This window comes from Canis aureus, chromosome 23 (genome assembly GCF_053574225.1).
Source record: "Canis aureus isolate CA01 chromosome 23, VMU_Caureus_v.1.0, whole genome shotgun sequence".
In the NCBI taxonomy this organism is placed as follows: Eukaryota; Metazoa; Chordata; class Mammalia; order Carnivora; family Canidae; genus Canis; species Canis aureus.
This window is the reverse complement of record NC_135633.1, coordinates 28,242,066-28,266,432: the sequence shown is the minus strand read 5'-3', so window position 1 is coordinate 28,266,432 and position 24,367 is coordinate 28,242,066. Positions and strand designations below refer to the sequence as shown.

General features: G+C 49.2%; 1 protein-coding gene and 1 long non-coding RNA gene across 5 annotated transcripts in view; one reads left to right on the top strand and one right to left on the bottom strand.

Moving 5' to 3' along the window:
• Positions 1-24,367, top strand: part of LOC144294910 (uncharacterized) — a 52,124-nt gene that overhangs the window by 14,148 nt on the left and 13,609 nt on the right. The gene's annotated exons all lie outside the window — the stretch shown is intronic.
• Positions 13,202-24,367, bottom strand: part of SLCO2B1 (solute carrier organic anion transporter family member 2B1) — a 45,373-nt gene continuing 34,207 nt past the window's right edge. For all 4 annotated transcript variants that reach the window (XM_077867054.1, XM_077867053.1, XM_077867055.1 and 1 more), the window contains exons 10-14: positions 22,710-22,875; positions 18,236-18,399; positions 16,586-16,650; positions 16,131-16,251; positions 13,202-15,062 (exon numbers count right to left, since the gene is read on the bottom strand). In XM_077867054.1, the coding sequence (XP_077723180.1) occupies positions 14,882-15,062; positions 16,131-16,251; positions 16,586-16,650; positions 18,236-18,399; positions 22,710-22,875 (697 nt within the window). In that variant the 3' untranslated portion in view covers positions 13,202-14,881. The remainder of the gene's footprint in view (positions 15,063-16,130; positions 16,252-16,585; positions 16,651-18,235; positions 18,400-22,709; positions 22,876-24,367) is intronic.

Genomic DNA, 24,367 nt, shown 5'->3' with positions numbered 1-24,367 from the left:
GTCATTTTTCTCTGCCCCTATGTGTTGTTGTTGTTGTTGTTGTTTTTTAAACATGTTAGGAACCATAAGTACAAGTGCTGTGTTTACAATTTGGGAGACAGCATTATGTATCTGTAACAACAACAACAAAAACCCACCTGAGGGTGCATGCGTGGTTTGGTCGGTTAAGCATCTGACTCTGGATCTCAGCTCAGGTCTTCACTCTAAGGGTTGAGTTCAAGCCCCACACTGGGCTCCACACTGGGCATGGAGCCTACTTAAGCAAACAAACAAACAAAAACCTGTTTTCTGTCACTTACTAGCTGAGTGACTTTGGGAAAGTTACTTTCACCTCTAAAACCTCAGTTTCCTCAACTGTATAATGAGATCAGCCATTATCTGGTTAGAGAATTGCTTCACAGATCTGTGTATATATAAAACACCTGTCAATGCATCCAGCACTTAGTGAGTCCTCAATAAAAATGTAGTGGACATTTGTTACATTTCTCGGTGCTTAAAAATGAATCCATATATATATATATATATATATATATATTTTTTTTTTTAATGAATCTCCCACTAGTTGAGTCCTTATGAGAGCTGGGACCCCATCTTACACTTCAAAGCCAAAAGGGGTCAGATACTCTCCCATTGTCACCCCCCGGCAATTTGGCCAGCTGTTCTGGCTCAGGACTTTGACATGACAGTTAGTGAGGCTGGGAGGAAGATTCATTAGAATTTATGTGTGCTTATGTCCTGCAGCAGTGCCACATCTGGATGTGTAGTACTGTGGGGATGTTCAAAGGCCATCCTGGTAGACGTGTTGGGACTAGCTCTTCCTATGGTATGACCTTGGCTGTGAATTCAGGTGCCCACTCATTTGATTCTCCAGCTTTCTTATCTGTTCTGAGCTGCCCAGTGGAGCTGCTAATATTTTTTTTTCTGTTTTGCTTAGCTTGAGTCCATTTCTGTTGTTTGCAACCACAAAGGTTAGATTCTAAATCTTTCAACAGTAAAATAAATTTCAGGCACTAGCTTTAATTACCAGCCAAAATTTTAGTGCAGACGAGTCCTGGATATGAAGCTAGAAGTGGTGTGCATATTGCTGGCCCTTTGGACAAAGAACAGGGTGATCCTAGCTAGATCTGTGCCTCACTGCTAGCCCAGAGCCTGACTAGAGAGAGGATTATTCAGAGCTGCTGAAGGAAAGAATGAAGGGAGAGAGTGGGTAAGGGAGGAATTTCTGTATGTCTGCTTCCTACAGGCAACTTGTGTATGGTTCACTTGAATTCCTAAGGCTCCTTGGACCTCCACGTGGTGAATCCTGTGACTTGAGCAGCCTGAAAGCTCATTTCTTGGCAGCTAATTTCTTCCCTCCTGACTTGGGTTTTCCATAGGATGGCATGGCCCAAGATAAAAACCCTGGCTGTCTTTGCAGTCTACCTTCTAAACATTTCTTAATCTATAACTTGCCTCCATCCCCAGGATATCATCTCAGCCCACCTTGCTCACCATAGGACTGGTCTTCAGGAGGCCAGTTAGGTGTCAGGTCAGCCCAATTTTGTCCAGTAAGACTGCTTGTCTGGGTACCTTAGGCAGGGGGCTACAGGCAGGCCCAGGCAATAAGTAGAACTCCAGAAAGACTAGCCAGGTCTGAATCCCAGCTGAAGCCAAGCAGGGACTATCCAGCTTGGTAAAGGGGAATATTTGTGTGACCTTCTAGAACTTCTGGAGGATAGTGCCCAAGTTTTGTTCATATCTGTTTTCCCCACTTCCACCTGCTCCCAATTCGGGCATAGGGCCTGGCATAATGTCAGTGCTCAGGAGGCATGGATTGATCAGAGACTCTGAGATTATTGCTTCAGTCTTTTCTTGGCATGCTGTCAGAAGTGAGACCTGGACCTGGCTACATCTCCTGCCTCATCTCCCCCATTCCTACCTAATGCTGTAGGCTCCATCCACACCAACTAGTTCCCTGAATGTGTGCCAAGCTGTCTCACTGCCATGCCTTTGTACATGTTGTTCCCTCTACTCAAGGCCCTCCCTCAGCCAGGTCAGCCTGGAGAACTCCCACTAATCCATTCTTATTTTAAGGCTCACTGAGTGCAAGTACTGCCTCCTCTAGGGAGCCTTCTGGAACTGACCCTGGGAGGCCTCCCTCACTGTGCCCCCTCTGGACCCTGCCCGTGCAGTCCTCTTACACCACTTGGCATAGAGTGTTGCAGGTGCGTGTCCTCCTACACAAGGCAACACTTCAGAGGGTTCTGGACCTGTTTCTCTGTGTACCTCTAGTGCCTGGCCAGCTTCTGGCTCAGAGGAGAAAAACAGAACATGTCAGTTTCCTCTCTACCCACCCCCACCTCTTGGAGGCAGGAGATGTTGTGGGAGAGGTTGCAGGGCTGTAAATGCTAGGCTAAGCAGAGAGGCTTGGTCTGATTTTCATTGTTGAATGATCCTAGTGGCTGAGACCCCTCTCACTTGCGGTAGGAAGAATGGTTTTTCAATTTGGCTCCCCATGCCAGAGAACAGGGGGTTAGTTCTCAGCAGGGAGATGGAAGATGGGCCTCTGCCTGGGGTCATCACTTCCCCTTCCCCTAGGCTCCCTTGCCCTTTCTGCATTCACTCCTAAATCCTGAAGTCTGTCCCTGGAGGCCTGGGGTTTAGGATCTACTTCCACTACCCAGGGACCAAGTCCAAATCTCAATCCCCTGTTATGTAAGTGAATTATCCTCTGTTCCCAACCAGCGCCAGCCAGATCTCCTCCTCCTAATTGATTTAATCTTCTCATACCAGAGAGCTGGGCGGGGTTGGGGAGATAGCATTGATCAGAAGCCAGCACGTCAGTGACGTAGGCTCATTAATTACAGGGAATCTAGGTCATGGATTGGCTCTGAATGGCTCTGATTCTCCCCCTCCCCAGTCATTTGTGTCTCTGAAAGGACATTTTCACCTCCTCCTCATTTCTCAAACCTGAGTCTTACTTGGAGAGAAAGTAAAACCTTACCTATCTCAAATCTCCTCAAACCCTCAGCTCTGGACAGAAATTCCCTGCATTCCAATCTGAGCACAGGGCATAGCTAAATATAATTTATTGAGAAATGAAGAGATGAACAGATGATATAATTTGGGGGTAGGAAGAGACCTTGGAGCTGTCTTTATTTACTTTCCACACCAAGCAAATCTCCACTTTGTAACTTCTCTGATAGAGGATGTCCAGATCTTCTGTAACACCCCCCCCCCCCAGATTGAAAGCTTACTCCCCTAAAATACTCCTTCTCTTGTATGATGGCTTTTCTCACATGGGGCTGAGACATCAACCTTGTGACTTCTACTGGGATCCAGCTTTGCTTCTGGGACCACAGGGCATGTTCCATGACAGCTAGCCAGATCCTGAGACATGGTGATTGCTCTTCTTCAGGCTGAGCACTTGGCTCTTTCATCAGTCCCTCATTTGGTAGACTTTACATATTCCTCCTCACTGTCTCTCTTATATGGAAAGTCATGGAGATCATCTCTCCAGATGCATAGAGCAGAACACAGACTCCAGGACAGTGTGAACAGCTTGGGTCAGGGCAGGACTGTCACCTTTTCTGATCTTGATATTAGAGTTCCATTGATATAGCCTGAAATTGCCTGAGATCTTTTGAGGCCTTAGCACACTTTTGACTCAGCTTATGCATAGAGTCAGCAAATCCCCATTGTCATTTTTCTGACATTAGCAATGGAAAGTCTCCATGAAAATGATCTTTGTGATATTAGGAACATTTCCATGTTTCTTTCCTGTAATTCTTCTTTCCATCTACCATGACATTTATCTTCTCATACAATCACGTAATTATCTATCCACTCATCCACCCACACAACTGTCTTACTATATATTAGTCCATCCAATCACCAACACCACTATCTGCCTATATACCATTCCACTCAGCTGCCCACAGGTTCATTCATGCACTCAATCACCTATCCATCTACCTACCTACCTCCCAAACCATTTATCCATTTATTCATTTCTATCCACCTATTTGAGCATGTACTTAACTGTCCATCCATCCATCATCTAGTGATATAACCACCCACCCATTCATACACCGTCTCTTCATATATTCCCTCTCCCAGTCATCCACACATCTATATTCATCATCCATCCATTCATCCAGTACTTACTGGGATTCTATTACATTTCAAATCTGTGTTGGGTATTCTGAGTGATTAAAAATTGAATAAAATACAGGTGCTCACTCTTTGGGAGCAGACTAAGCGGGTGATGCTGAGTACTGTAAAACAGGAACAGAGAAAATGCTTTAGGGATTCAGAGGAGACAGATGTAGTATCTGGATAAGGCTATGAATGGCTTTCCACCAGAGGAAACTTTTGGTTCGGGCCTTAATAGAACAACCATATTTGGACATACATAAAATGCATTGGATATAATTCCAAGTAGAAGAAGTGGCATATCTGCTAGAGGATAGATGTCATGTCTTATTCTTTTTACCCCCACTAAAGTACCTCATACACAACTGGGCACATTTTAGTAACCTAATACATACTTGGTGATTAATATTTTCCCTTCTCTTCTCTGACAAGGATACCTCCAACACTTAATCAAGATAAGAGTTTACTCCTTCTCTTTAGGAAGATTCTACAGTTGCATTGTTGGGTGGCCTTGGAGAAGTAACAAAACCTTTCTGAGCTTCTCTGAGTTTGGGGCTGAATTTCTGTCTCTCTCAGGTGGTCCTTTTCCCTTAATTTTAAGTATTTCTACTATATTCTCTGCTGTCTTCAGAAACATTGCATTTCCACATATTTTAAATTTTATTTTCTTTTGTTGGCACCGATAAACTCAATCCCAGCTGTCTTCACTTTCCTCAGCCTCATCCCTAGGCAAGAAATTATGTAATATGCATGAAGGGGGCTGTGCAAGGGGAATAGCACTGAAGTAGAAGCCAGAAGCCATGAATTCAAAACCAGCACTGCCATGAGCTTGCTATGTGACCTCAGGCAAGTCTCTTTCCCTCTCTGTTTTAAAACTCCCCCTACCTCCGCATAGCATTTGAGATCCTCTAGGCCAATATCTTCATCGTATAGATGGGAAAATAGGCCCATAAAGGGCATGTGACTTGTTCTAGATCATACCTAGATGAGTGGCAAAGCCAGAACTAAACTTCAGATTTCCTGACTTTCAGCTCAAAATTTTCTTTACCGAACCTCCATTTTTTCAGTCTCCAGTCACAGCCCCTTTATATCTCGGGAAGAGCTTCCTTTCCCACTTTCATTCCCCAGGAAGGAACATGTGTCTTCCAAATGTTTTGACTGTGTGTTACTGGGTGGGGGCTGGGCAGGCAGTATTTAAGAACAAGTATTCCCAGCCTGACGGAGTTAATTATGTTCATCAGGAAGAGAGAAAAGAAAGGAACAAGGCGCTCTGGTTATCTACTGGGCTTTAATCAAATTGAGAAACGAGGAAATCCATCACCCAGGGGCTAAGAGAGTTGGAGAGCTTGGCTTCCGCTAGCTCGGAGAACTGTAATGGGTTGGGCGCTGTCCAAGGTGCTGACATCTTCACTTACTGTTCTGAGTTGCTGGGAGGAGCTGGGAGGGGCCCACTCTTAGCAGAGGGAGGGCAGCTTTTAGGAGATGGCCCAGGAATAGCAAGAAAAGGTCCATTAAAAAAAATAAATAAAAAATAAAAATAAAAAATAAAGAAAAGGTCTGGACATGTTGGGGAGATGATTGAGTTCCTACTCTGACTTCTGAATCTTCTCTTTTCCATTCATTTGTTTATCTTCTTTAGGGAAAATTTCCCTTCTTATGGCCAGAGTCCTCAGCTGGGATTGGAGAAATAGGGAGAGAAGGAAAAGCCTTAGACCCTTTGCTTTCAGGGAGATGAACCCCAGTATGAGGGTAGAAGTCCAGTTCTTGGCCTTGGGGACTTCCCCATCTTAAAGGGAGATGTGACTTCTGCTTTTATAAAATCCTCAGTCTAAAAATAAAAATAAAAATAAATCCTCAGTCTAATGATAGAGTCATGAACTGCCCTTGAGAATTTATTAGTCTGGTGGAGGAATATCACTCTGTTTTTAACTCTTAAGTATGATAAAAGGTAGGCATGGCCCATGTCTAAATGGAGCCTCCAGTCTGATGAGGAAGACATGGTCTTCCTCTGGAAAAATCTGTCTGGCTAAGGAGACATGCTCTTGATTTAGGGGGAAACCTCAATTATAATCAGGGAGACAGGATGGACAGATAAGTTAAAATGTGCATAACAACCCACCAAAGAGCTCAGGTCATCATACTTGCAATCGAGGTTATTGGTGCTAGATATTGTGAATCAAGGAAAATTTTCTGGTAGGGGTGAGCTTGAGCTGAGAGCTTAAAGGAAAACAAGAGACTTGGGTCCCTAGATCTTAGGCCTTCTGAGAATCATGACCATGCCTTCTCATTCCCTGTATCTCCTTTGGAGTAAGCACAAGCCAGGCACAGAGAAAGTCCTTATTCAAGGACTGAATAAGAATCTGAATAATCACCAGCAGATAGAGAGTGAATGTACTTACTTGATGTGTGGGGAGGTAGCAGAGTGGGGATGGTGTAGAGATCAAGGAGAAGGGTTGGTTGGAATGGAGAGCCTGAGGCTGGGGTGGGGGTGGGGATATGGTGGAGAGATAAGATGGGTAGAGGGAGTAGCCAAATGTATGTCCAGGTCACTGAAGCACAGCATTGGAGACGACTCCCTCATGTTTCTGGAGCTGGTGATATATACTTTATTGAATCTTGGATTGTTAAAGCTAGAGACTCTTAAGTCACAAAATCGTAGACTTCCCAGTTTCTAGGCCACACAACCATGGATAGTTAGAATATTAAAACCATAGCATCTTAGCCGGGCAGAACACAGTGTGTTAAAATCATAGAACTGTAGAATTCTAGTGCCAAAGAGCCAGAAGTCCATATTAGAGAATCTTGAATCTAAGAATCTGAGTGTCAAAAAAGGAAAAGAAACTATTGATTGACTTCTACTATTTCTGTCAATTATGGTGCTTGGATTATTCTAGTATTTTAGTCCATTTAATTTCTTCCACAAAGTTTAAGCCATTTAGTCCCATCTCTACTCAATGGAGTACTTTTGTTAGAGGTTTATCAAACATAGGCTTGCATAAGCTTCATGACAGGGAGTGATTATCTCTGTGCATACCTCTACCCTGCTGAATGGCAAATAGAAAGTTCTGTCTTATGTAAGCTGCACTCTCTTCCTGTAGTATCCCCACACTGGTCCATTTCATGTTCTCTGAGTTATACTGAGTAAGTCTAATCTCCCACTCACATGACAGCTTTTCATATGGCTAAAGACAGTCTTTCTTTCTTTCTTGCCTAAGATAAGCTGGTTTGTTCATCATGTAGCTAGAAATGGGACAGCAAATCAAAGTATATTTGAGCTAGAGAGGCCCTTAGAGGTCATTTTGTCCAGACACCTCTTTTACTGCCAGGCAGTACAGCCCTATGGTCAGGAGCCTTGGTTTTAGAGAGAGATGAGCCTGAATTCAGAATCCAGAGACCCAGCACTAAGCACTAACTTCATGTGTAACCTTGAGCAAATTACCTAATATATCTGGGCCTCAGTCTCTTTGTCCATAAAATAAAGAGAATAATAGTTGATGTGAGGATGGAATGAGATAATGCAAGGGAAGCTCTTAGAGGAGTGCTTGGCACACAGTAAGCAGTCAATAAATATTAGCTATAATTATTGGAGGTCCATAGGGGCAGGGACTTGCTCAAGATCACAGAACAACTCACAGGCAGCACTGGGGTTAGATCAAGGACTCCTGCCTCCCAGGACAAGTCACTTTCCTGTTTACATTTCCGCTCTTTCTTCCTTGGGAAAAAGCAACAACCCCAGAGGGAACTGGAATACTTTGCTCATTGAATCAGTTAGAATGCAAGTAAGAGCATACAGGATTAAGAGGCTTAAACCTTTTATTTCTTTAACAAGGAGACCAAAGGAAGGTGGATCCAGGTTTGTCTGGTGACTCAACCATATTTAATGACCTAGGCTTTTCCCATTCTAAGCTTTGAGAGAGACTTCTCTGCCTCACAAAATGGCTATGGCAATAAGCACCATGTCCTTTCAAGCAGGAAGAAAGGCCATGAGAACATAAAGGGTCTTCTCCTCTCATGCCTCTGTCTTTTCCAGGAGATTTTTCCATGCAAACCATCTTCTTGTATCTTATTGACCAAAATGAGGTCACATGTCCACTCTTAGACCACTCACTGGTGAAGAGAAAGGTGTTTCCATAAATGTTTGGCTTATCCCTGTGGCCAGGCATCTTGCTACCAGAACAAGGAAGAGGGAATTGGCTGTGGGAAGGCAACCAATAGTGCTTGCCATGCTTACTCTATTTCCTCTCTGGATGGCCTTCCCTGTGCTCTTCACATCTGCCAGAGAGCCCGCCCTGATTTCCACCCTTGTCCAGCACATCCTCTTCTACCATATAATTGAGCATCACCCAATTCAAGTCTACTTTGCCAAACTCATCTTTTCATGTTCAGATCTTGTCCCAGGCAGTCTATGAGCATTGGGAGAATAATAGCAGCTACCAAATGAATAAGTACCTATTTGTGTGCCAGACACTGCTCTGGCCACTTGTAAGCAGCTTCCAAATGGATTCCAATGATCCACATCTCCTGGTATTCGCACCCTTTTGTATTCCCTTCCCACATTATACCAGAGTTGTGGTATAACTGTGTGACCAATAGAATGTGGCAAAAGTTATGATATATCAATTCTACGATTACATTATAAAAGGCACCATGGCTTCCATCTCAATAGGACACATTCTCTTTCTTGGATCATTCATTCTAGGGGAAGTTAGCCACCATGACAAGAGTACCCTTGTGGAGAGGCTTACATAAAAATCAAACCCTTTGGCCAACTGCCAGCAAAGAACAGAGTCCTGACAACAACCACAGAGTGAGCCTGGAAGTAGATCCCAGTTGAGCCTTCCGATGACTTCAGCCCTGACTGACACTTGACTGAAACCTCATGAAAGATCCTGAACCACAATCTCCCAGTTAATCCACTTCTGGGTTCTCAATCGTCAGAAATTCTGTGAGATAATAAATGTGTTGTTTAAGCCACTAAGTTTTGGGGGTAGTTTGTCACTCAGCAGTAGTTAACTCCTGTGGTGCTGTATTGTCACATTGAATCCTCACAACAACCCAGAAAAGGTGGAGTTTATTTCTCTCATTTTTAGGATGAGAAAAACAACACTGAGATGAGGGCAGTGACTTTTCACGCCTGGAAAGTGGCAGAGCTGGGATTTGCTCTCATGCCTGTTGGCTTCCAGGGCAGAGGGAACCTGGTTCTGTTTTCTCAGCTGGAGTGTCGTAGGGTGAAGGTTAAGGAACTGGGAACAGAAGGAGGAGGTCTCTTTCTCTGATGTGTTTAGCAGCCACTACATCATCTAGTGTGTATATGTGATTCTGGAATAAGAAGTTTTATTAGAAAAAAAACAGCAGAGTTTTGAAAGGCTTTTGAGTGACCTTGGACAACTTCCTGCACTTTTCTAGGCCGTGGTTTCTTTGTCTGCCATATGGGGAATATAATCTTCATTCCACATGCCTCACCAGGAAACCATGAATTTCAGGCGTGAGGGGATTTTTGTAAAATGTGAAGGGTTGTGATTATGGAAAGGTCTGCTCTGAGTCTGGAGCACCGGTGACCCAGGGCTCTCCTATCTGTAGGGAAGGCAGCCCCACACAGCTGCCTCTGCACAAGTGGCAGGTGCTCACTCTTCTCTTCCACCTGAGTCTAGCTTCAAGAGACAGAGAATACTGAGAGAAATTGAAGGCCCCAACCCACTTTTCCAGCCTCATCCCTCACCATGACCTCTCTGTTAGGCCACACTGCAGCCCTGCTGAGCTAGTGGAAATTCCCCAAGCCTGCCGGGAGCTTTCTGTATGCTGAGACTTCATCTGTGCCATTTCTTCTCCCTGGACACCCTTCCCAACTTCTCTACCCGGTGTATTCCTACTCATCTTACAAGACTCGGCTTAGATGCCCCCACTTCGAGGATGCCTCTCTTGACCTGGTCAAGGCCTCCTACTTCTCTCCCCTTGATTAATGCCCCAGCCTCCTGCCTGAGCTCTTGGCCTCCAGCTTTCCTTTTCCACTCAAAGCCCCCATGGTGCAGCCAGCAGGCTTTCTAAAACACAAATCTTGTCCTGTCACTCCCTGCCTAAAATAACCAGTCAATGGAATAATCCATCAATCAATGCTTCAAGGGCTTCTCCTTGCCCTCAGGAAGATATCCAAAGCCTTCAGCTGGAACTCAAGGCTTGGTCCCCGCTATGTGTCCAGCCTCAGCTCTCCTGTCTCTCCCAATTGCCCTATACACATGGTACACCCCTGCCATGTTGCTCTTGTATCCTATCTCAGACACACCTTACTTTCTCGTGCCTCCCTGTCTTTGCTCATCCTGTTGTTTCACGTGCCCATTCCCATCTTCTCCACCTGGGTACTTCCTGCCTTAGCTCCTGAGCCAGCTCTGATTTGACCTCTTCTGGAAGCCTTTCCTGGTGGCCCCAGGAAGAGTTCATGGCTTCCTCTTTTTCCTTCTCTGATAGACAACTCATGCTTTTGTTCCTGTTTGTCAGTTTGTCTGCTTACACTGGGAGTTTGCTGTATCTGACACTGGCTGTGTCCCCATCAGTGCCAGTGTAGGATTTATCAGTTGGGTGGGTGGTTGAATGAATGAGAGATTGGTGGATGAATCCAGCCTTGATCTATCACTTCTTGGCCAGCCCCAGAACTGCTGTTTCCCGGGGTAAGCCCATTTTATAGCAAAAGGGGAAGCAGAGGAAGGGACGCTCTGGAAGTGAGAAAGAAAATCAATAAAAATGTAAATCTAGTTGAGAAAAGCTGTCCAGGGCTGGCTGTGGGGAGAGATAAGACTGGGCAGGCTGAGTCCTGGCTGACAGTGGAAGGGAGATTAGGGGACAAGCAAAGCTGCAGCCAGGGCAGAGAAGGGGGTGTGTCTCCCCTCACTGGGGCCTCCTCCCTCTATCTTCACCCTCAATCCTGCCCCCATGCTCTTTGTACTCCTTAAATTATTTCAGGGACGGGGGAAGGAAACTTACAAATATTGATCATCCGGTGCACTGCCTGTGAGCAAATATGTCATTATTTGGTCTTTACAACTTTTGGGAGACAGGCGATAGGAATGATCAGCCTTACTGTGCAAGTGAAGAAACAGATGCGTGGAAGTTAAATCACTTGTTCAGGGTCACACTGAGAGTAAGAAGCAGTCAGGATTTGAACCCAAATCTCACTGACTCTAAACCTCTCTTCCGTCCAGTCCACTGGAAGTCTATAGCCAGACTTCAGATGATCCCCAACCTCTGAAATCAGAGGCACAGGTGTGTATATGATTGTGTGCAATTTTATTGGAGAAACATCTTTTATCATTCTCTAAGGTGGTTGTCATCCACTCTCCATTACCTGTACCAGGCTGTCTCCCTAGAGGTGGTGGCCTCTGAGTCTGGCCTGGAAGATTGGGTTTGATTCATGAAGTGGGACAGAGAGGCAAGCAGTAGGGTGGGGATGAAGAAGGTAGAAGGAAGAGCACATATTGGGGTCTGTTAGGGAGTAGGAATTCAACAGGGCCAAAGAATGGTGAAGTGCTGTGGGTTCTTGCTCTTCACTTATTTGCACTCCAGTCATGGCTCTTGGCTCCTGGCTCTGGAGCGGCATCTGCCTGCTGCAACTTTCCAGTATGGGTCTGTGGGCCAAAGGGCCTCCAGGCCAGGCATTGGGATGTCTGTTCTGGTCCCAGGAGAAACTGTTGGATTTTATCACCAGTCAGCTCTAGCATGGGGACAATGCCATCTTCCAGCCTTTGGACGCTGGGTGAAAAAAAAAGTGAGCTCATAGATGCAATTGCTTGCAGCTCCTCATTGGCCAGAAGCCATAAGAGGGCTGCTCCCTGGACTCCCTTGCCTGACCTGCTCTACCCCTGGCTCTCAGCCAGGTGTCTCTCTTGTTTTGACTCCTGGAGTCTCCTCGCCCTGACCAGCCTGGGACGTTTTAAGCATAAAGACCTCACTTTCTCCTTCAAATCTCACCTCGACCCAGAGGTGGACTCAACATGAAGCTAATGCTGCTTGAGTATCAGGTTCTCTCCCCAGGCCCAGGATGGGGCCCCTGCAATGTGTTCAGGTTGTCGTGTTCTTGAGAAATTTGCAAAGGTAAGATACTTGAACACGAGCAGTTAAGGTTGCTAGTTCTTTCTACTCCAACTGCTTGTGCACAGTTTCTCTTTATGTGAGGTGGTTGGAGGGGCCGTGGGCATTTCTGGGATCTGGCTAAGGGGCAGCTGAGTTGGGAATCAACTTAATTTTGGTTCATTGGGCTATATTTATATGGTTCTCAGTCGCCTCTGTATCTAGATAACTCATTGCTAGCCACTTGCATGTGGAGAATGGCCTCTAGGAACCTTCCTACCCACTGTCCAACTCGGCATTGTGACATCAAAGTGTCATATCCAGAGGTCATCTTGTGCCATGAACGTGCCTTATGCAGTCTGGCCCAGTGCTTGCTTCGGCAGCACATATACTGTGCAGTCTGGCCCTGGCAGCACATGGACAACGGAGGAAAAACAGGTTTGCAATGATGGAACCAGAAGCTAGGCTGCAGAAAATCCTTCCAATCATCAAGAGGGGAAATGTATTTTAGATGTGTGCACAACAGTTTGTAAAAAATAAGTTATTTTTAAAAAATTGTGTCATGTATTTGCCTTGACTTTTCTTGTTCTAGATATTCACTTTCTTATACTTACCTAATTTTGTGTTCTTTTTCTTAAAAAGGGCTCCACAAAGTATATAAGCTTCATTTCCCACAAAATCCTGGCTCTGCTATTTATGTTCTTATGATCTTGGGAAAGTTGCTTATTCTTTCTAAACTATTTCCTCTTCTGTAAAATGTGAATGACAGTCTGCACAGGTGAGGACTCGGAAAGCTTCATGACCTTATTCCATTTCTGAAACCATTACTAGAGGAAGTAGCCCAGTCAAATGAAAATTAGACCAGAATATACAGATAGGGAAAGATGACATATACAAGAAATAATAGCAATGAATCCAGTAAAACTTAAATATAAATAACTGGAAATAATGTGGTTGTTGCAAACTCTAAGGCAGTTGGTAAGAAAGGAATTTTGTAATATAAGAGACATTATGCAAGAACAAATTTAATAATAAGCTGTGTTTATAATTCCAGATTATTTCTGCAAAACCTGGGAAACAGGAGGTAATGAGAAGGAATATTAACATAGGAACTGCTTCATCTTGTTGGAGGAAATTTTGAAATTCTTGGCATTGATAAATACAGGCTCAGATATTTATAAAACATTTAAAGGTATCAACCAGTAGAATCAAAATGGGAGTTAGAACTTTTGTACCCTCCTCTTCTTCTTCTTTCACCTCAAGGAGAACCTCAAGGCCCTGCTACAGGAGCTGCTCAGAGGGCTAGAACCACATGTGCCCCCACTACCCCCATCGGCCCTCGACTTCTCCCCTGCTTCCAGCACAGGGTTGGACACAGGGCTTGGGAAGCTGCTGCTCACAGCTCTGTCTCCTTCCTACCAAGCAGTAGGTCCTGGTCAGGTCAGATGTGTAGTGGCAACAAAATGGGCTGGAGTAGATCAGGAAACTCCCTCCTCCTTCCTGGGGGTGATAACCAGGCCGAATAAAACAAGACAAGGACCAGTTGGTCAGACCCAAGCATTCTACAGATCCACTCATTACAGAGAACTGGACGTTACAGGCCTCAGCCTTACAAAGAACAGGTCCTTACACCAACCCAGGCATCACAGAGAACCAGATGTTATCCCTAAAACATGGTTATGACAGAACCAGACATTATCTACATAGTGCTAGGTGACATAGATTCAGGCACCTGGAAGGAAATGGTGAAATTAGGAGTCTAGTCAATGAGGATCATGATGGTTTTAGCGGCCCTGGTCAAATGTGGGAAGTCTTGGCAATGCATAAGTATCAGTGGATGTGCGCTAAGTGTGTGTGGTCTTTGAAGTCAGAAAATACCCAAGTGTGGGGCCTGGATCCACCTCCCCACTGGATTTCCTAACACAGAGACCAGGCCTCATCCAGACTGTGGCTCTCTGAGGGCAAGGACTGGGATTTCCTGAGTCTACAGAGTGAGCCTTCCCCCTCAGCTAAGTCCCCCAGGGGCCCCTCACACCAGGCTTGCAGAAGGCCCTGACCAGCCTGGATACTCAGAGAGGCCAGTTTCCTCCTAGTGGGGGCCTCCCCCTCACCTCAGCACTCTGCCTCCAGGGGGCGCCAAGTGGACATTTCTTGACAGGCTGTCCTGGCCCCACCTCCAGACTGCCTGGGGCTGGGGAGGAGACCTGAGTCCATCCTGACCACACAGCTGGCCATAGCTGGAAAGGGCCTGAAAGCTGGCAAGTCCATTTCCACCTGTCAGAGATGGTGGCTGACGCCCAGAGAGTGTAGGGTGCTCCACATAAACAGCAGAGCTGGGCTAGAACCAGGTGTGTAGGGCAGCCTGGCCTACTGTTGTCTATTCTCTATCCTGGGGCCTGGGGGAGTGATATACAGTCCTTCCATCAGGAAAGTCTGGCTCAGGTCAGCCTGTCTGGCTGGGGGAGGAAGGGGGAAGGCCATCGTGCTTTGGAAGTGACCAAACACACCAAACCCCTAGATAACTCTTTGGTTCAGATGAGTAACAAAGGCCCAGAGAGGGTCAGTGTTGCCTGAAGTCACATAACAAGTTAGCAGAGGCGTCAGAATTGGAAAACAGGGTTCCTGACACCCAAAATTGGGCAAAGGGCCCAGAGGAGGTACTCTCTATGACTGCTGCTCTAGGGCCGGCTCACACACTGGATTCTTCAGGCTTCTTTCCTGACCCTGACGCTAACAGCTGCTGCTGTGGGCCAGAGGTGGATACGGTCACCTGGGTCCCCTCCTCTTTGACCTGCTGCCTTAGGATGGCCAAAATCAAGGCAAAGCAGGCCAGGGATCCTGTCTTGAAGAAGAACTGGAGGCCAACAAATCTGGAAAAGAGAAAGGGACCTGTGAACTCAAGCTCTCCCTGTCCAGGGCTTGGGTGTCCTTGGGGTGGGGCAGAGTGGGGTCAGCAGCCATCACCCATCATGTGGTCAGAGACATAGAGGCCTGGTTAGGGGTGAGTTGGAAAGAGGCGTGCAGCCAGCCTAGGGCAATGGACCGTCACCATGGCCTTAGTTAGGGAGATGAGGAAGCCCCTGGGGTTGACTCCTCTGGGGGTCCTTCCCTGGTAGAGGGGGAGAGGCTCTGCAGTAGGAGCCTCTGTGTCCCATCCCTGGCTGGCTTGTAGCCTGGGTCAGCCCTGCCTCTCTCTGGCTGTCTAAGGGCTCAGGGGGCCCGACAGATGCAACTTGAGCTCACCCTACCTCCCACAAGGAGGATTCGCTCTCCCCTGTTTGCCTAACTCACCAAGGCTCTTATTTTATTTGATTTTCCTTCCTCTAGGAAGGTCCCTGGCGAGTCCCAGCCCACAGGATCCATGCCTTCCTCAGAGCTGGCAGGGACCAGCTCCCTGCTTCCAGCCCTGTTAGGAAGTCCCTTCCCACCTCCTATTCCATCCCAGCAGCCTCTTTGCCTTTGGGTTTGTTTAGGCTCCCCATTGCACAGATGGGAAGACTCCGTTCCAGAAAAGGCAGGTCTTCCAACGAAAGAGACAGAGCTGGGCTGAACTCAGGCCTCCTGTGTCCTAGATAGGCCTTCTCCCAACCCCAACCCTTTGTCTCTCTCACAGCTGGGCTGCTCCCCTGATTCTCCCCACACTCAACCATGATGACAAATGCTCACGGACCATGGTTAGATCATTTGGGTTCAAGGCCCAGCTTTGCCAGTTGTCAGCCGTGTGCCTTGGGCTGCTTTAAGTCTCACTTTCTTCATCCATAAGAGTGGGGGATTGTGGTTAGCTCATAGGACTGGTAAGCTCAGTGCAGGATGTAGCACCTGCTACCTGGCGGGGCGATATGAATGGGCCTCTCATCCCTGCTGTCCTACCTGGGACCCCAAGAGTATTTCCAGCAGCCTTCCCGCAGGGCCCTGGCAGCTCCCACCCCAGGTCTCACCGGTTTCGGAGCAAGTCGTGGTCATAGTAGCGGCAAACGGCCCGACGCCCACAGCTCTGGGCCCAGTGCACACAGGTCGTGTCAATGGCACTGCCGTGGATCACAGGGCTGGGCATCCAGGCTGAAGGAGAAGGTGGTCAGGGGACAATGGGGCCTGGCATTCTTGCCTTACCCAGCCCCCCTACTCCCTGGGAGACACAACCCCCAGACCCACTGGGGCCTCTTTTCCCATAAGTCTTTGACCCTCGAGCCCATCCCTTATCCTGGTGTGAGATGCTGCTTCTCTGGAGGGCTCTCTAGCTGTTTGCACACTCACCTCCAGGGTACCAGGTCCAATCTCTTGTCCCATGGGCTTGTGAACCCTAAGGTCAGGAACTAGGTCCTGCTCATCCCTGTGTCCCCAGGCCCGGCACACCATGAGTGTGTGAATTAAGGGTCCCAGGAAGGTTCTTTACCCAAAACTCTCAGGAGCATGAACTGGATCCCCACAGCCAGTGTCTTGTCTTCTTTTTTTACTCCCCTAAAAGCAGAAACACAGCGACATGAGGATTAAGAGGTCCCAGCCTCACGGAGACTCTCATCATCCCCTTCTCTCTCACACCCAGGGCCAGCCGTCCCCCAGTCTGAGGGTCCTAGGGGTGGGGGTGGGGATGGGCTCAGGCTCCCCATTTCCCTTCAACCTGTGGAGCCCAGGCCCCATTCCAGGCACTCTCACTAGCCATCAGGACCCTGGGCAGGCCTCCCTGTGTTCTTGGTCACACCCCCCCCTCCTCACCCCTTCCTCCTACACTTGGTACAACCTGAAGCTAGGTAGCTAAATATGCTTTCTAACTGACCCAAGCACTGTGAGGCCCTGGCCTAGGGTGCCCAGGCAATCACTGGCTCCTCCTTAGTGATACCAGCACTTGGTGTTTGCAGAGTGCTTGCTAAGGGCTCATTCTATACTGCAACCCTTTCATCACCCCCATGAGGTAGGTTATACCGGTAGCCCCATTTTATAGATTGGGAGACTGATGAATGTTTAGACAGGTTAAGTGACTTGGTTAAGATCCCACAGATGGTGGGTGTCGAGAGTCAGAATCTGTGGCACACTGCTGGCATTAACTCCTCTTACCCGGGCTGTCTGCCGGGACACCTGACTCCTTTACCTTCTCTCGTGTGGCCGTAAGTTTTATAGATCTACGTGTCTTTCCATATTTGTAAGGAAGTGCCATCCCCTTTTTACTTTTCCAGAAAGCAGATAGGGAATAAAAGTAACTCTAGCATAAGGAAAACTTGGGATTATTCTGCTCTGAGGTCCCCTTATTCCTGTCCCCACCCTAGAAATGCTGACTCTGGCCTCAGGTAACAATTTGTTAGTCCCAGCAGGCTACCTCAGGACAATGGCCAGAAAGATCTTGGACAGGGCGGCCCGGGTGGCTCAGGGGTTTAGCACCACCTTCAGCCCAGGGCATGATCCTGGAGACCGGGATCGAGTCCCATGTCGGGCTCCCTGCATGGAACTTGCTTCTGTCTCTGCCTGTGTCTCTCATGAATAAATGAATAATTAAAAACAAAAATATCTTAGACAAAGAGGCACTGCTCTTCGTGGGCTGGGCCCACCGTGGACGTATATCAGGCTCATTGGCTTGAAGAATCATGAACCACACTGCCAGGGCTTGGTTTTCTCCATGTGCCTCCTGTGGCCCACCCTGTAACTATAGGCAGGGTCGAGGTGGGCAGTCAGGTGACACTCCACTTTTTCTTCCCTGTGACTGGGTAGCTGGGTCAGGACCTTCAGTGTGGCCTCCACTCCCCTGGGGCAAATAGGGGCCTGGCTCTCAGTACTACTCTACCCAACACTGGCCACAACACTTGGGTCTGGCTTTTGAATTTCTCTGAGCCTCGGTTTTCTAATCTATAAATGGGTGTGGCGGGGTGGGGCTTCACTTTAGTAGGATGCCATGAGGACGAAGGCAGGGCAGTGAGAATCTGGTCTGTTCGCGGTGGTGGGGGAGCAGGACACCCAGGTGGCCTCCTTCAAACCCTGCCTTCGGGATCCCTTATTCCGTCTGGGGTTAAGGACTTCTTGATCTCCACCAGGTAGGGCCCACGCCTGCTTTCACCTTAGGATAAGCATGAAGGAAGGTGTGTGGGTGAGACTGGCCAGGGCGGCACCCAGGCTGACCAGGAACATGAAGGGCAGCACCAGGTGGCTGCAGGCTGAGTCACAGGAGCCCGCTGACACGGGTCCGCCCCCCGCTACGCAGCTGCAATTGGTGTAGAAAACCTGGAGTGGGAAGGGGGTGGAGAAAAGCCTTCAGGAGCCCCCAAGGGCCAGCAGCTGGCCAAGCGCCCGAGGTCCCAGAAGGCTTGCGAGACCCGTGGGCACTAACCAGCTGGGGTAGAGCCGGCCGGAAGCTGGCGTTTCTGACCCCTGCAGCCAGGCAGGTGCCCGAACCCCTGCTTCATGCACACGTGGGCTGAGGCCGTGGGGAGAGGCAAGCGGAGAACAGGAAAGGAAGAGGGGCTGGGAGAGCATCACCCCTCATCACACCACACCCACACACATGCACATTCACACATGCTCACATACGTCTGGCATTCACACACACACGCCACAGTCCCACAGCACACACCCACACACCTACACACACACACACACACACACACACACGTGCACACAAACTCTCTCATTCGTTCACCTAGAGATGTCAGAATGTTCCAAATTCCTGACTGTGCCAGAAATCAAAGTAACCGAGAGTGTTTTGGGGAAGGAACTCTGATGTTCCAGCTCAGTGTTCCCCCGCCCCTTTCTACTCTACTGACGTCTTTTGGGGCACCCGGTTGCAGAGGAGACTCCCCAGGAGAGAATCAAGCCCAGGAGAGACAGGCAGACAGCATAGTGGGAACCCTGCTGCAGCAGATGAGGGCAAGGAAGGTTTCACCAGAGAGGGCTGTTGGATTTGGGTCTTGAGGAATGAATAGGAGTTTGCCAAGAGGAAAACTGAAATGAGTAGAGGGAAGGACAAATGTAAAATCACATAAAAGTGGCAGGAAAGAACCCAACAAAATCTTTCTGTCTGCCTGGTGTGGAGAGTGCAGGCAGGGATGGGCAGAGGGGAGGCGCTCGAGGGCTGTGCTGGGAGGGCATTGTGAAGAGCTTGGGACTGGAAAGAGAAACCTGGACTTCTGTGTCCAGAAACACAGTGGACTGGGGACCCTGCCAGTCATCCCACTGACACAAAATGCTGGGTCAAGTATTGGAAACAGTGTCCTGAGTGCATCCACAAGCTGGCAGAAACTGAAAGATGTTCAGGGTTAGTACTGAGAGAGGCTGGCACCCAGATTGGTGAGCAGAGTCCTGAAACACAGCATGTTTACAGAACCTGTACTAGACAGGGACTTAGAGCTCTTTGAGGCCTGGGGACTCGAGGGCCCGAGGACAAATCCTAGCCCTCCCATGGTGCCATGGTGAAGTCTAATAGGAGGCTCCTCCCCCTTCACAAACTGGGACCCCTCCAAAGGCTGAAGAATGTGTAAAAGCTGACCCCTTTTCAAACTGCAGGGAATGGCCCCCAGGCTGGTCCAGGGGCGTGTTTGATTGCACCCGCATTCCCACCCCCATGTGGCCTAGACACCTTCCAGCTTCGGATTCTTTCAGAAATGGTCTCGATTGCCAGTGCCTTCGGGTGTCTTGCAGGAGCAAAGCAAGCCAGGAAGCACAGGCTTTTCTTTTCCGTACAACAGTTTCTCACCAGTGTGTCCCAGGGAGCCTCAGCCTCTGCTGGGACATGGGTGTGCAGGGATGGGTGCCATCAGCCCTTGAGGTGGCCTGGTCGGCCTGGGGCAGCCTCTCACCTCTAGCCATGGCAGCCTCAGATACTTCCCATTGTGAAAAGGGTTAGGAGTCCCTGAGGTGGAGTCTGGGAGCCTTGGGAAGAATTTAAGCATGGGAGGGATGAGGCTGACAGTACAAAAGCCACTCTGGCCCCTGCAAGAGGACGGGCCAGACAGTGGAGGCAGGCCAAGAGGCCCAACATAGAAAGAGTGGTCAGAGGCGAAGGAGGATGGAGAAAAGGTTTTGATTTGAGAGATACTTTGGAGGTAGAATTAGGGCAAGGTGAGAGAGAGAGAGAGACCTGGGATTCAGGCTTGGGTAACTGGGTGCTCTTCTGTGGCTGCAGGGTGCCTATGCATGGCTAAGGTGCCACATGTGTGCAGCTTGCTGAGCATATGCCATTTGGAGCGTTGCCTGCAGGCTGACAACCTACTGGCTTGGAGATACAATGGAGGGACAGGTAAGGGGAGAAACATTCCAGGCAAGGTTGCTAGCAGAGAAATACCCTGCCCGCACGCCCTTTCAGAGTAGCAGAAGATTTGGGGTGGACACAAAGCTAGAGGCCCTGCTCTTAGAGTTTTCCCAGCTCTCGTTCACATTCGTCTAATTTCGGCAGGAAGTGCTTCCTATGGATGACTTCAGTCTCTCCAGCTGCCTCTGATTCTCACTCCCCAGGGGGTTCAGCCTCACCCTCTGAGCCTCAGATCCCACCAGCTGCCCACCCCTCCCCATCATCCCCCTGGTCATTTACTCATTCACAGTTACTGAGCACAGCCACCCTGGCCTCTGAGCCACCCTGGGCAATAAGCCACCCAGCCCTGGGCCCGACAGCTCGCTCACAGTCCACCTGAGGAGGCTGGCTTGCTGCAAGACTACTCCAGGCCAGAGGGACAGTTCCTGAGGGCTGGCCGAGACCCAGCTGCACCCTCCTCCAAATACTATGTCCAGACACAACCTCTGAGGATGCTCTGGGGAGGTGGCTGGGCTGGGAGGCCAGAACCCTGGGTTATAGTCCCAGCTCTGGCATTAAGACTTTGGGCAATGCCCGGTCCTTTCCCGAGCCTCAATTTCTCATGTGTATGTGGACTAACAGGAGTGTGTACTACCAAGTGCTTGAAATTTCCCAGCCACTGTGCTAAGTGCTTTTCATGGATTTTGTCACGTGGCTCCTTTCTCTCCAATCAATTCACCTGAGGAAAGCATTTAGCACAGTAGCTGGTATACAGTAGGTACTCAGTACAATCACCTCTGTTTTATAGACTAGGAAACTGAGGCACAGATTAAATAATTTGCCTGACGTAACAGAGCCAATTACAAGTAGAACAGGGATTCGAACTGAGGGCCTGGCCTCGGGCTCAGGGGCCCATATCCACAAAAAGTTGACTATTCCCTTGGGGATCTTGCCCCAGCTGACAAGATCTGGGGTTCTCTGGAAGGGTCTCAGGGAGATGAAACCAGGCAAAGACAGTGAGTGCTAAGGAGGCCCAAAGGCTGGGATTGCGATTATTGCAAATGCAAACAGTTTGCACAGCCCAGGTGGCACCTGTTGGCTTGAAGCCCCATAAATCAGGTGGTTCCCTCTGCACCAGCCCCTGGGGCTTAGGTCTCTACCTGGAGGAGCCTTGGGCTTGGACACTGATGCCCAGCAGGATGCAAAGGCAGGAGTTCCACATGACAAAGGTGGGGACCTCTGGAGAGAGGGACGTGCTGTCATGATGGCCAGCCTGATACCACACAGCCCCACGCATGCTCTTCTACAGCCTGGGGGTCTGAGGAAGGCAGGTGTTATCCTCATTTGTCATCTGGGGCACTGAGGAAAAAGGGGAAGAGGAGTAGCTGCTGCTACTTATTCCACTCTCTTCCCCTCTGGGAGTTCCTTGAGGGTAGGACCCCTTGGCTCTGGGTCCTCTGTCCCCAATCCAGGGCCTGGCCCAGAGGAGGGCTCTGTGAAGGTTTGTTGACTGAATGAATAACTGATGGGGCTCACTGTGCCAGGCTCCCTGCTGTCTCCCCATCTCCTAGCCTGCCCTCTGCTCATCTTCCTCCATACTGTGGCCTCAGGTATGATCCAACATGGCTCTGACCCTATCATAGCCTAGCCAATGCTTCCCATCACTCCCTTAATAAAATCCCTGATGGTGGCCCGGCATTCAAGGCCCTTCTTTGCCTGAGCCTCACTTTCCCTTTTTGAAACCTTAGGCTTCTGCTCCAACAGATTCTTTGCAGTTTTTTGAAACACTGCGTGCATGTGTGCACATGCCACGTGCATGTGCTTGCTTCCAGACTCTGCTTCTGCTCTTTCCCCTGCCTGGAAGGCCCTTTTCTAGTTTGCTCACTTATCCTGGAGGATCCAGCACAGATGCCACATCCCAGGAAGCCTACTAGGCAGGATGCATCTTCTTTCATCTTTGTCTGTAGCTGTGGGGACCATGTCTCCTGCCTATCACCACCCCCAGAATTCCTGACTTGTTTCCTTCTGCCTCTCCACTGCACAGACAGCTGGAGCCAGATCTGGTGCACGCCTGTGCTCTGAGGCCTGGCACGTGGCTGGGCCCAGATGGGCAATAACATTTATTGTGAGAATCATATTCTACACCGGCCAACAGAAGGAGACAGACTGGCCAACAGATAGATAGACAGACAGACAAAGAGCCACTGAATGAGAATTTTCAAAGATGGGGGAGCATGAAAGGCCTACAGAGACAGGGAGGGTGGAGCCCGGGGCGGGGGCAGAGGAAGCAGTCAGAGGCCTGACCAACCTGGCTTTTGTCCAGAGTTTCCTGGGCCACCGGACTTGTGCAGCCTGCCTGGCAGGGTGTGAGGTATTCCACATGGGCTCTAGGGTCACAGACAGGATTAAAGTCATCCAATGGGCAGGAGCAAGGCTCTGAGCAGGCTGGAAACAGCTCCGGTCCAGGCAGGTTGCTGGTGGGAGAGAAGGTGGGCAGGGTTAGCCTGGCTTTCCCCCTCCCAGACCATGAACCGGGGCCACCTCCACCCTGCAGCCCAGCTCTCCACCCTGAGAACAGTGGCCAGAGATTTAGCTCCACACAGAGGTGTTTTTGTTTTTTTTTGTTTTTGTTTTTGTTTGTTTGGGTTTTTTTTTGTTTTTTTTTTGTTTTTTTTTTTTTACTATCAAGGCTGCCCTGTGATGGTGCCATGAGGAGCTCCTTGTCATGGAGGTGAGCAAGCAGGGAGATGGGCTAGAAGCTGCAGGAAGCCTCCCGATGGGCAGAGTGGAAGTAGAGTCTGATGGAGGCCTCCGAGACCCCTTCCAGCCCTGGGATCCTATGAGCCTTTGAACTTTGGCAAATATCTCCATCCCTTAATGGCCTCTCTTTAGGAAACACAAGATAAACTCATCCTGGGATTTAGTCTTAGATGAAAAGTGCCTTTTTCTTGATGGGCTGGATTTGCTTTCTTTTCTTAGAAAATTTGAGTTGTGTATGTTGGACCAGTCAGGATACCTGACTAGCTGTGGGATCACTGACCTATCCCTGCCTCTCTCTGGACCTCAGCATCCCTGCCTGTCAGCGCAGCTGGGGATCCCCTCCCGTCACCATCATGCAGCCTCATGACCTCTCAGCTCACTGTCACAACACTGTTCCCAGTGGCCACCGCATGACTTAGTCCCAGTAACTCCCTTTGGAGGGCCTGCCCCCAAGTCCCAGGAATACCCCCATTCTAGTCAGCTGGGGCAGGATGGGGTAGATAGGGGCAGGAGATCAGGAGAGAGGCTGAGTCCAAGAGCGTAGGTCACCCTGGGGGGGTGCCATTTGCAGGTGGCCCCTGGGGCTCAGAGTATGACCTGACTTCATGGCTAGGAGGGATAAAACCTGCCAGGGAGCCTACGGCCAGGCTACAGAGGAGGAGGAGGCTGGAGTGGGTGGCTGAGGGTCCTGTGGGCTTAGGGTGGGTATGGGCAGAGGCACAGGCAGAGGGGCAGGCCTGGCTAGCTTAGTGAGATCTCAGTTTCCTGGAGAAGAGGCTCAGCTCCACAGGGGGCTGGGGATGTGGGTAGGATAACTGCTGAGTCAGCCAGAGGTAACCAGAGTGAGGAGGGGGCATGGAGCAAGTGGGGAGTTTCACTCCTTCCCTCAGGTAGGGGTCTCCTTCTCACAGTGGTGGGGGGTCATCTCTTCCTGCTTCTCTGGCAGGCAGGAGGGGGAACGGGCAAGGCACTGCCTGAGCTGAGGCTGCACCAGGGGTTTCTGCCCAGGGGCAGGCACTCCTCAGGTTGCCCCTGCAGGCAGCAGGAAGGTGACTGGATGAGAGCTGGGGGCTCTTCCTCAGCCCCTTGCTCCCGTGGGGAGACCCCTGCCTTCAGGCTCTGTCCCTCCCAGCCGGATAGCCCTGGCTGGGCGACTTCACCTCTTGGAGCCTCACCATCCTCATCTGTGAAATGGGGATAACGGTA